The sequence below is a fragment of the Dendropsophus ebraccatus genome, chromosome 9, assembly GCF_027789765.1.
Source record: "Dendropsophus ebraccatus isolate aDenEbr1 chromosome 9, aDenEbr1.pat, whole genome shotgun sequence".
In the NCBI taxonomy this organism is placed as follows: Eukaryota; Metazoa; Chordata; class Amphibia; order Anura; family Hylidae; genus Dendropsophus; species Dendropsophus ebraccatus.
In genome coordinates this window covers 83,507,685-83,520,527 of record NC_091462.1, presented here as the reverse complement: position 1 = coordinate 83,520,527, position 12,843 = coordinate 83,507,685, and the positions used below count along the sequence as shown (strand labels likewise).

At 40.3% G+C, this 12,843-nt stretch overlaps 1 protein-coding gene across 2 annotated transcripts in view; it reads right to left on the bottom strand.

The window, feature by feature from the left end:
* Window positions 1–12,843, bottom strand: part of LOC138801178 (uncharacterized) — a 206,013-nt gene that overhangs the window by 19,524 nt on the left and 173,646 nt on the right. Inside the window, exons 60-64 of one of the 2 annotated variants that reach the window (XM_069983727.1) lie at window positions 9,354–9,515; window positions 9,105–9,266; window positions 7,851–8,016; window positions 6,612–6,796; window positions 4,776–4,868 (exon numbers count right to left, since the gene is read on the bottom strand). In XM_069983727.1, the coding sequence (XP_069839828.1) occupies window positions 4,776–4,868; window positions 6,612–6,796; window positions 7,851–8,016; window positions 9,105–9,266; window positions 9,354–9,515 (768 nt within the window). Of the gene's footprint in view, window positions 1–4,775; window positions 4,869–6,611; window positions 6,797–7,850; window positions 8,017–9,104; window positions 9,267–9,353; window positions 9,516–12,843 lie in introns of those variants that run through there. The other variant, XM_069983728.1, reaches the window with a different exon arrangement.

Genomic DNA, 12,843 nt, shown 5'->3' with positions numbered 1-12,843 from the left:
ATCAGTTTACACAATGGAATGTATGGCTCTGGCCGCACGCTCCATTGTGTGCAGCAGGGAACTCAGATGCGGGTGAGCACTGATGCGTCCGTCCAAAAGTGACAGTAAAGATTACCCGGTCGGTACTGCAGTACCGGCCGAGATTATATTCTTTGACACCAGCTGGTGTCATACAAAGTGTAATAATAGCCTAACTGTGTTAATGATCTACCTACTGTATGCTAGTTTTATAATGGACAACCATAACCATAACAACCATAAACCCAACAGTCATAAAAGATCAAGCGATTGTATGAGTTTATGAGGGAATCCAAAGTAACATTGTCCTGCTAGTAAGATATTTGTAAAGCAAGGAAGAAATCTTCTAAGGTAATGATGTGTCTGTATGTAACATAGCGTAAACCTGGCTGGAACTAGAGGAACACTATTGGGTTCATCTAATGATTACACTTCAATACTTTGCACTCATACAGTGGAGCTTCAGGTTACAATATATGATATATAACTTTTTATGTACTGCACCTCACCAGTCCTGCCCTATTCAAGTACTATATATGATGTAATGCCCTCTACCTGTGCTACATATACTGCTCTACTATATACATGCACATTGGCCAAGATTTATCAATCTGAAAGAGGCACAAATGTGTGCTTTTTCCATAGCGACCAATCAGAATTCAGCTTCATTGAGATGCGGGATGTGATTGGTAACTAATCCTCGTACCCCGCTTGCTGCCGATGCTATTACATGTGCCAACAGCGAGCGGGTAAGAGCGGAGGGGTGCCTTAGAGGCTCCCGAGATGATCTAAAGATAGTCCTGGGAGCCCTAGGAGATAGTGGCGGTCACGGGGTGATAGCCAGCAGACTGTCATTATTATTAAAAAAAAATTTGGGGAAAAGTTGTTGAAAGACAAGTGATTATTGCCTTTCAACAGTAGCTATTACACCAAGTGATTATCGACCGTAATAGCCAATAATCATTTGGTGTAATAGGGTCTTAAGGTGTAAGGGAAGCCGGAACCTGGATGGAAGACAAGAACAGACAGATACTATGAACCCTAGCGTTAGGCCGCCCAACTATTTGCCAGCCTGACCCAAGGTGAAAGAAAGAACGAAACAAGACATACAAACACAACAAAGAATAGTCAGGCAGATAAAGGTTAAAGAGGAGATTGCAAACAATACAAGAACAGCAGGCAAAAACAGAGGTAAGATTTGCAAGCAATCTAATCCAATATGAAATGAGAGCTGAAGCTACAAAACAAGAGACTATTGCAAGCAATGTGAAAGAACACAAGTGAACTTCTTATGCGATTCCGTAGTCCTGGTCCAGGGTGTAATTAAACCAGCCCTCTGACCTCCAGACCACGGAGGACACAGACTGACAGGGAAGGGAGAGGAGTGGCAAAGAAACCTGTCCATCATGACTGTCCATCCATCTGTAGCCCGGCACTAGGCTAGCAGAAAAAAACCACTCGGGTGTGGTGGCGAACCTGCCAATTACCACACAGCAAGTACTAGAATAAGACAGAGTTCAGACTGATGCAAAGGAAACATTTCAGACACTTCATCATGACCAGAAGCACAGTCTTGGACGTACTTCACGGAGTACTGCCCTGAGGTCTGAACAGGCACAGACATAGCATAACATCGCTTTATCTGGACTTGTAATCTGATTATTTTCCTTTAATCTTTTTGTTTTATTCTTACATTAGAATTAGTACTGTATTTAGAATTCTCAGTAGCAAAAGCCAAATCACACATAAAACCGCCACAAACATTATGCAATAAGTAATGTGCTAGCAAAGGTCTAGCAACAAAAAGCCTAATGAAAAATGAAAGCATTATTGTGAACTTATTAACAATGAAATTAGCCGCTCAACCACAAGAGAGCTTGCAGTCCCATGCACAAGCCCCACACGACTTCCTCTTCTGAGTATATGGTGATCGGCTTACACTAGTAATTCATAGAAAAGCAGAGGGAGTGACTCAGTTATGGCTTATCAGTTCCTAGAATCCTTATCTTTTGACCCTTACTCTTTAACCCAGCCTAAAAATATCTAAGCTTACAATACCTATACATGCTTTATGAAGCAAATGGACAGCAGCCTATTCAGCTCGGTCCTCTTAGAAAAGAGTTAATAGATAAGAGATAAATACAGAACAATTCACTGAGTGCACGCAATACACACTATAGTCACTATATATATATATATATATATATATATATATAAAGACATCTGCTTGCATGCTAATTTGCATCTTGATAGTTTTTATATGCAAATAAGTAGGTGATACATTCACATTCAAACTGTTCTGATCAAGTTACAGTGTACCTCCAGTGTTTTTTGAGGGAGAAATATCATGCAGCACTATGCACAATAGTCATTTAGACATTTGGGGGGCATTTATAAAGACCTGTCTTATGCCGGTCTTAGATTAAGCCACACCCCCTTTCCACCGCGTGCACCTCTTAGCGCACGCCTCTTAGTTAATCTGGCCGGCCAGCCACCCTTCACCCAGCAGGTGTACATTTGGATCGTGATCATGGATCATGTAAATCATGATAAATGAGGTGTGTGAAATGACCACGCCTCCTCCCCACCCTGCTGCACACACCCCCCCAGCCCCCATTACCCGCCCATCTGCGCCTTCTCCCTGGCGTACGCCTTGGGTGGACATTTCCTAAAAGTCCCCCTTAGTAAATAAAGCAGTTGGATGCTTCGGAAAAGTGGGAGATCGGACATTCGGAAACCTATTCCAGCGCCAAACTGAATGACATTAGAGAAATGACTTTTGTGCACAGTGCTACATGATATTCATTCCTCAAAAACACTGGAGGTAGCCTTTAAACATATGGTAGGAATTTGAACTTTTTTTTCTTGTGTTGATATCAAATGCATCAAAATTACAATGTGTGATATATGATGGATTTGGTATAGTCCAAAACACAGTTTTTTGCTATGTGTCTTTCTATACCATCCAAGGAGTGAAGTAAGGCTGTTCTAAACATTTGCAATGTTGCATACATGAATTTATTATACATGAATAAACTTTACTCCAGCACCACTCATGTCCCTAGGTTGTTTGGTATCACAGCTCGCTCTCAGCCAAGTAAATGGTATAACATAAAAAGTACAGCAAATGGTAACAGATATGCGTAATATAGATATTATTAAATTACAATACTGCTATAGAAAGAATTAAGGTTCTTAGCATACCATTTAATGGCGTGTACCATCCCACCACCTCAGAAACAGGACGGACCCTACACTATAGATATGCCTCTCCTGGGCTAGCAATAAGCCTACAAATTCTCAGCATGTAGGATCCAACCTTTACCAGCTTTAATCACCAATGGGCGATGGGTGGAATGCAAAATCCAAAAAAGAGCCTGACACTCCCCCCACATATCATATAGAAATACAGAAAATTGCTCAGCACATCCTATAGAACTATTATATAATAGTTCTATTGGATGTGTTGACAAATTTGTCAATTACAGACACAGTCACAGACCAGAATGGGGCTGGGAAGTACAGTAATATTTCTGATCCTATACAACCCTACAATGGAGCAACTTTATCAATATAGTTATTACTAAATATGTAAATGCATTGACAAAATGAAATTCAGAGCTTCACTATAATGGAGATTTGGCTTGAGGGGTCATTCACATGTTCTGGGCATGGTCTGCAATTACGGATGAAGTGCTACAAAACAGACTTTGGTAGTCCCAACGTCATTATTCATGAGGATGCCAAGAGCTTCAAAACGGTTTAATTTTTTCACTACTGTACTGACACAGCTGCGCGGCTTTGTCAGTACAGTAGCATAAAGATTTAAACTGTTTCAGAGCTTGATATTATATATCGTGGTAAATACTTGTAATCAAAGTATTTTAGAAGTGATACCTTTATTGGCCAACAAAAAATTATTAGAGCTGTGAGCTTTCCCTTTGTCAGACAAGTTCGAATTCTGGTCTGTAGCACATCATCCGTGCACAGACTGTAATTGCAGAACGTGTGAATGCCCCCTTACTCTCCCAACACGCACTGGAGGCTGAATGTTGGAACAAAGCTAGCTCTGTACTTTCTAAAAAGTGCAAACTACATGCTTTACAGTAAACTGATGTATGTTCATCTGCATTATGAAGAGCTCAGCTAAGCTGATAGAGATCTGCCAGACAAGGTTCCATTGGTAACTAGCTCAATTGTGAGTGCAGCTCTGCCCTATAATATGAATTGTGGCTGTGGATCAGACCAAGATAAGGAACCTATGTGCAAAGTGACTCAATGTCTCAGATATGTATATATACCAGGGGCGTAAATACCATTACAACAGCCATAGCAGCTGCTATGGGGCCCACCACATAAGGAGGGCCCCATTGCCCACTCTTGCAATATATTGGGCTCCCTGAGCTGTCATCATTTACAGTACCAGGTGGACAGCTTAGGGTCAGTCGGGAAGGGGGCCCATTTAAAAGTTTGCTATGGGGCCCAGCCGTTTCTAGTTACGCCCCTGTATATATATATATATATATATATATATATATAGGGGGAGATTTATGGAAGGGTTTAAATATACAACTGGTGTAGCCTGCCCACAGCAACCAATCACAGCTCAGCTTTCAGCACTGGTAAAATATAAGAGGAGCTGTGATTAGTTGCTGTGGACAGTTTACACTAGGTGTATATTTACACCCTTTCATAAATCTCCCCCATAGTGTACAATGGTCTTCTGTAAACATATGCTCATGCTGCACATTACTCACAGTTTTCTGGATTCCTATAACGTAAACTTCAAATTTTTTATTTATTTCCGCAAGTCTCATTTTCAAGCTGGATGCAAGGTTTCCCAGTAAGTTCTAAGATAGAAGAGAAATGTTATTAATCCCTGATTTATACCAAATACTGATATTTATAGGAATGATTCGGTAGAAAATTCAAAGGTTTCATATTGGAAATAGTTCTCTGAAATGGCATCTGGAATCTCAGCACTTACTATGGACTCCATTACATTGCTGTAATCTTTATAACTACCCTGTGGCAGCGGCCATGTTTCTTATATGATACCTGCTGGTGAGTCACTGTACTTCACATGGGCATGAAATGTTTTGCAACGTTCTACAAATGTATAAGACATGTTCAGCAGCTGATGAACATACATACACATATGTATATGTGGCAAAGCTTGGGAAGATTGTTATTCCGGACCTCTCAGTTGAGTGTATGGTGTGATGCACATTAGAATTGTCAACACCCTAACCCTGCATCTGTGGGTCACATCCGCTCAGCAGACTACACAGGCAGCATTATTCTCTTATATACGTCTTGTGCTTTTACACAGCGCATGGAATGGTTACTTTACAGCTTGCCGTTCCTGAATTATAGGAGGAAAGTGGCAAATATGATTTATGTATTCATTTCTTATGGTTCTCAAGATCTCTGCGTATAGCCATTGAATGGATACCTTCATTGTTTACTTTACCAAAGAAAGTTAGAAAATCTGCCCTGGTCATGTAGTGATCCCAGGGTTGGATGGTCCATGCTCACGGCAATTTTTAGCGCAAGTCTTATGAACACTAAAATCGTCAGAGAGGCGGGGGGAAAGGGGGGTTGGGTGGGAGTGAGAGAGAGAAAATAACAAACAACTGAACTCACCCCTCCTTGTGCCTTCTTTGTGCTGCTACCAAGTCCCGTTCACAGTGGCCGGCTGTCATCTTCTGCTGGAAATCGGGTAGGACATGTACCTGGCTCTTCCAGCAGCAGTGTCATGGCCCAGCTGAGCGACTGCCCGTTCAGCCAGTCAGTTACTAGGGCAGTGTCCGGCCCAGTCACTAATTGGCTGAGCGTGCAATCACTCAGCCAGGGACATAGACGTGTGAACGGGACCTAGGACCGGCATTATGAGGCATGAGGAGGGGTTAGTCTACTTGTTCTACCTGCCTGCTAATTTTAGTGTTTCCTTTAAACTTTTTTTTCCTTCTCCTTTAAAACTACGCTACCTTTTCCAAAAGGGTCTATTTTTTGGAGGTGTTTTTTGGGTCCATGGAATTTTTGCAGCATGCTCCCGGTATGGAGATTTTTCATGTAAAGTGTTACAAATGAAAAAAGCCACTAAGGCATACAAAAATACAGCAAATAAAAGCAATGGAATTTGCAGCATTTTTCCTAGCAAATAAAACAAAAGAAAAGAAATAAAAATGTGTATGTGGGAGGCAGTTATTGGCAGCTGCAAGCAGACAGTATGAATTGGCTGATAGTAAAGAGTTTAAGGAGCTAGTAAGGGAGATGATTCTAGGTATTTGTAGTATCCATCCTTTCACCACTTTTTCAGTGTAAAACGAAGTATTTGTGCTGATGGTACCTGGGACTGGCTCAGAAGGGTAGGAGTCTATATTTTGCTTTGTATCTTTATAATCATTGATCATGTCCTTATGGACTTAGATACAGCATCTGTGTATGTCAGATTTGTAACTGTGCCGGATCCTGAAGATATAAATTCTTTGCACCTTCTTTAAAAAAAATTAAAATAGAGGACTTACGTGACAACTTTACAATACTGAGTATGTTTAAATTACTATAGGAAAATCTCATGTGTACGTCACCTCGGCTTTGGCAACATTTTCTCCACATCCTTGGTAAGATAAACTTAGACTCTGGTTTACTGTAGAAAGCACAAGATGTCCTAATGTCTCTAGCGATCTGTTAATATTCACATAAGTATCCACTGTAGCTAAATGCTTGGAATCCATGCAGGCTCTGAGCTCTAGTGCCTTTTCTTCGGAACTTCCTAAGAAATGTACAAAAACAAACACCTAGTTCAATAAATTTCAAGTGAAAAAGATGCATTCTAAAATGTACCCTCTTCAAGCAATAACCAAGCTTTCCAAGTTTAGCAGAGGAGAACATGTACTATGTAACAGGTGAGAACACGGTCACCTCCACTGGCAGCACAATGTTCTATTCTTTCAGTTCTTAGAATAACTACTTGATAGACGTGTGCTTGGCATTCGATGTTCTGAATCAGATAAGGCTGCAATTTCAATGACAGCTAGACATGGTGTGCCATGAGTTTGGTTTTGCCTTTCAAAATGAACCACTGTTAAACAGGCTATAAAATCTACCATGACTGTTTTCTTATGTGTTAGGAAGTAAAAACATACAAAAATCTGACAAAGACAAAAAGCTGGTATAAAAGTGTCCACCTGGTCCACTCCACGGCCAGCTTAGATATATTGGGCTGAGTTTAGCTAGTTTGGTCTTTGTTCCTACTCAGCCTAAGCACTGCCAGATATCCCAAAATGTATTGCAATCAGGGGTGTAGCTAATGGGTGGACTAAGGACTTTAAAAAAGGGGAAAAAAACCATGTTTTTTTACTTTATACATATTTGTGAACAGTGTCTGCCTGAAACTGACATAGACATAGTAAATGTGTCAGAAACGAAACAGGCTGAAAGGCCTCAAAGGCGTTCAGGAGGTGTGAAGTAGGTGTTCAGACACTCGATCAACATGATAGCTTCATGACAACTCATGTGAGATTACTGGGAACTCACATACTAAATAGATGTTGGCACATAGACTGTAAGCTGGTGCCCTAACTCATCATGTTTGACTTGACAATTATATGAGCATCTCTGTCATTTCTGATTTTGTCTAGGTATGTACCCCCAGGAAGTGCTGCGTAATATGTTGGGGCTATCAAAATCAAAAAGAATTATTCTTATTTTTATTAAAAAAATTAATAATTGAAGCCAATGAAATATAAACGCATTCATGCAAATTCCACAAAAGTTGAGTTTTATTAACAAATTCAGTGTTCGTCTCAGGTACTGAAATACTATACCTGGCATGTGTCCACATTTCAGCTGCAAACATCTCCCTGCACTGGAAGCCCTTATGGTCCATTTGTCACTGTCATGAAACTTCCCCTCTAGCAAAAAGTGGCGTGTAGCAGGAGATGACATGTATGTTCCATTGAAACCAAGCTGAGCGTCAGCTGATGCTTTTAACTGAAATGTACAATATTAAGGAAACATTTACCAGCCTTGTTATTAGGAACCGGACAGCAGGACAAGACAAGACAGTGAGCCCTAAGCTCAGCCCCGCCCACTGTCTCTACCTACTTGCCACAATCCGCCCTAAGATGGCGGCGAGCAACTTGGCGACGGTCCCTGCACTGGCTAGGTGGAACACAAATACAAGACAGACAGACAAACACAATGAAGAATAGTAAACAGTCCGGGTCACAACAATCGGGCAGCAAAAGTACAAAATCACAATCCAATAAACGTAGTCAAAGTCCAGGCAATATGGTCAAGGGCAGGCGGCAAGCAAGGGAGGTCAAGGAATAAGGCAAAAATCAGAGATAGCAAATACACACAAGATACAAGCGGGCAGAGACTAAGTCAATAACCAGCAATGAGTGCACAGACTGGGTTAGTTATATAGGAGGCCAGGGTTCTGATCCAGAATGTAATTGGACCATCCCCCTGATCTCCAAGCACAGACACCTGAGAACAAGACAGATCCACTGGCAGGATGACCTGTCAGTCACAGCAGAACCAAAACACACATTAACCATGACATGGCCAGACAGAACTCAGCAGGTGAAGTCGGGTGTGTCTCCCAAAGAGCAAATAAACCAGTGTTCACACACAGCAAAACAAAACACAGAACAGAATAAGAGAATATCAGCGCCTTCTCGGCCGCACAGCACGAGCAGAGGGACGCAAAACGCTCCGCAAAGATACCATCCTGACACTTGTAGAGTTCATTATGATGGCTTGTGCCCTGTATATAGCACTGTCCAAACCAGTAATCACCACTCAGTACAGGAAAAAGTCTATTTTACCATTGCTGGTATTAAAAGGTAATTCCAGACAGGCAAAAACTTTAGGTACAACTGGAGAGCTACATACTGTTCCACTACCAAGTCCAAGGTAATTCCCATCTGCGTCAGTGGTGAGAATACAGTTGTTACTGGTTTGGTTTCTCAAATTTCAACACCTTTTTGAATTTTTGTGAGTGGACAATCATCAAGTGACATCTGAACTCCTTTCTTTGACTGGCGTTTCCCCTTAAAAACAATATTTTTTACCTGCAAGTTTAACGAATAATTCTGTATTTGACTTTCCCCATGATCACGCAAGGCCAAAACCAACACTGCATCATCCTTCTCATCTGGTGACACACTTAGCTGAATCTTTGATTGTAGAAGTTCTTCCCTATCGAGACGGTGGCTTCCAGACAAAACAATTGGCTAAAAATAAAATGCAACAATTTTTACTGGAAGAGAGAAGAATGGAAATTTGTGCAATTGCAATAATAATAAAAAAGGAAGGCTTACATGTGGAAGATCACAGAGTTCCAGCTTCAGGATGTGGTTCATGGTGTCCATGTAATTCGTGTCTATTTTAGTTAAAATATGTTGCTTTCTACAGCCAAGTACAAAGATGTTTTCGAATGTGGCTTCCAGCTGGAGACTGTCGGGATCCAATGTGTTATCTCTCTACAGAGGTTTGATGGGAAAAAAACCAATCATAGAACAAGTAGAATCAATATGGCATTACTATGATAGTACATACAACTACGCAGACAGTATATTCACACACAAATGCAATGGTTTCTCTTAAATACTGTTTTTCCCCCTTTTTCTGCTATTTCCCTACAGTCATGTATTACCTCAAATTCCAAACTTACTTGGAGTGAAAGAGGCCAAACTAAACGGACAGCACCAAGCACAGTTATTTCAAGAATATCATTGGAGACCTTGAAGTTTTTTTTAATAAATTCAATATTTGGAATTAAAAAAATATATACCCTTATAGAAGTAAGAGCTTTATATTTCTGTTACACAGCTCCAAACCCCCTCCAAACACATAGACTTAAAAATTAATATTCTGGCTACCTACAGGCACCATGAAAGTAGCTTAGAAGCTTACAGTGTACTCTCTTAAAGCCCCCGTAGATTCATTTTAGCCATGCTTTAGCCAAACATGCTCTTTTCTAAAGCACTGGCCAGCCATTAAAGGGGAATTATCAGCAGGTTAGACAAATCTAACCTGCTGATAGCCCCCTATAACGCTGGGGATGCTGAGGAGGAAGGTATGTGTCTTACCTTACTCCTCAGCGCCGGTCTCGGAGCACCGACGCGTCATCCAGACCGCAATGTCATGTTAAATTTCAAATGGCTGATACTTTTGTTACCAAAAAGATAAGCCACTGTCGGAGGAGTCAGGCAGCAGCTTAGTGATCCTCCCCATTCAGAACACATGAATGCTTGGCCAATGGATTGAAAGAGATAGAGTCATCTCATGTGTATAGCTATCTTTACATTATATACATAATAGTAATACAGTATGCCACCAGAATATTATCATTTAACTGTATGCAGGGAATGAACAGTATGTTCTGTATCAGAAAAGCAAAGCTTAGACTGCTGCCCTAAAATAAATGAAACCCTCCAGAATGATGGCCCTAAATCTACATGATAATAGACTATAGAAGTTCATGTACAACATTGTATTAGAAAAATGCATTGTCAGCAACACAGTAGTATGATATTATGACAATTCTTCTCTTTACTAGCAGAAGCTTTTAATAAAACATAGCATGGCAGCTTCGGGTAAGTAGAATTCCAGCAGAATGCCAGCTCTATTCATGGCAGCTTATGTCTGATTAATGGAATGCTCTTAGTGGCTATCATGAGGGTCGTTGACATTGTGCCAGCCTCAGAAAACTTTTAATTCACCGATCTTATTAACCAGTATTATTTAACAGGATTCTAGGCTCTGAACTCTCTCTCTCACATTTGATAAAACTCATTGACGTACATTGTCGACTGTAAAAAAAAGAGCAAAACACAAAATCTCCAGATATTTATACAGTGTTCCTTGTAATATTTCAGATTAGAATGGGAGTTCATGGCTTTGTTAATTCCGCCTATGTTTGTTTATAGGAAAATAATTTCTTCCCATTGTCCTCTTTTCGGCTATGGCCTATAAAAAGGAACTTGCACTGCTAGCTGACGGGATGCATGTGTGCTATTATATATCTAGGTATAGGTATCTACAGAAACTCAGGGAGGGACTGATGCACTAGTGCATTATAAAGACTAATCTTCTTTATTAAGTGTCAGTTAAAAGATTCCAGGTACAATAGTTATGGATGAAGCTCAACTTTTAGGCCACCTAAGTAGTCTGAAACATGTCAGCTGTATCCCACTGACTTCCCACTCTGCCCACCTCAACATGCAATCTGCACACTTTACAGTCAATACAGAGAGGTCTCGGCCTCCTTCAAGCTACACTTCTCTGCTTTCTTGTCCAAGTGAAGAAGCAAAAAGTGTAGCAGAGAAGGAAACAAGCAGAAAGTCTTTAGCCAATAGATGCATAGCAGGTAGTAATGCCAGAGGGGATCATTTTTAAAACTTCTACTGTACAGGCTAGGAACCTGCAGCAGTAGTTGGTATTGGACGTGGTGTTTACGACCTACTGTATATTGTCCATAGCACCTTAGACATTTGCATTTGGTAGACAGAATAAATGAATCATTGGCCCTGGTATATTAAATTACTTCAGTGAGTCTACTGTACTAGGTATAAAAATTTGCCCAGGGGTCCTCAGAGCTCTAATGGCTTTTTGTTATCAGAAATTAATTTATTATGGACCCTTGGTCAAATAGATTGTCTTTATATAGTTAAATGGAGTAAACACAATTAAAAATATGTACTTTCCTGCTCCATTGCTGTTATTGCTGCCGCTCTGATGCCTGGTCTCACTTTACAGCACTTCCTGTTCACAACGAAGTAGTCAATTATTGGCTGAGGTGGTCACATCATTGTGTTAAAACTGAGATCACGAAATGCGGTACAGTAGGACTGAGCACAGATTGAACTGGGGCAGGGGTGGTTGGGGGGTGGTAATAGGGGTGGTCATATTCTTGTAGTTTTTCCCCCTGCCTTAGTACATTAGAGAATTCCCTGGATATTTGACAGCCTGAGAAAGAAAACTGTTGTCTGCTTCCAAAAGCAACCAGCAGAGCACTGAACAACTGAATACTACAATATACCGTATATGAATGGAAAAAAAACATTCAACAGCTTAAAATAAGCACAAAAATAGTAAAAATCTTAGAGAGAATATTTACAAAGTTACATAACATTTTATGTATATAGTCTCTGGAATTTTATTGAAAGTTGAAAGACAAGTCATTGCAGATTTGCCCTGTAAGGTGTCTATACATCTGTGGGTTTCAGAAATTTTATGTCCTCCTATCTATCGATGGGAGTCATGATCCTTTTTTTTCAAATGTGTATTGGCAATTATATATTATATGGATATGTACATAGCTTTGGAGTTCCTAGAGCTCAAGTGTGAACTGAAATGTTAGTCTATCAAAATACTATTTTCCACAAGTTAATATAATAGTGCAAATTAATGTCAAGCTGTCCTCGAGTCTTTGGCTGACTTTATTGAGGTTAACAATATGGCACCGCTTTTCGTCACAGAATTCTCTTTGTAAAAGTAAAATACCACTTCCTATGAAACACCACACCTTTTCAGTAGAACTTTATCTTCCCCGCATTCAATTTTATTGAATTTAAGTTAAGGTAGCTAACACAGAAGTGTACTACACTTCTCACAGTTACATGTGAAAGCACCAAAACCAATATGTTATGTTATAAAAGATAAAGCAACCACAAAGTAAATACAGAAACTAAACCCTTACAGGGGCTGTCTGGGGAATTATTTTTATAATTAAAAGTGCTCATTGTGGGTTTAAAAAAAAAAGTACTCATCTGCCTCCTATCCCCTGCTGGAACCATGACAAGGGTG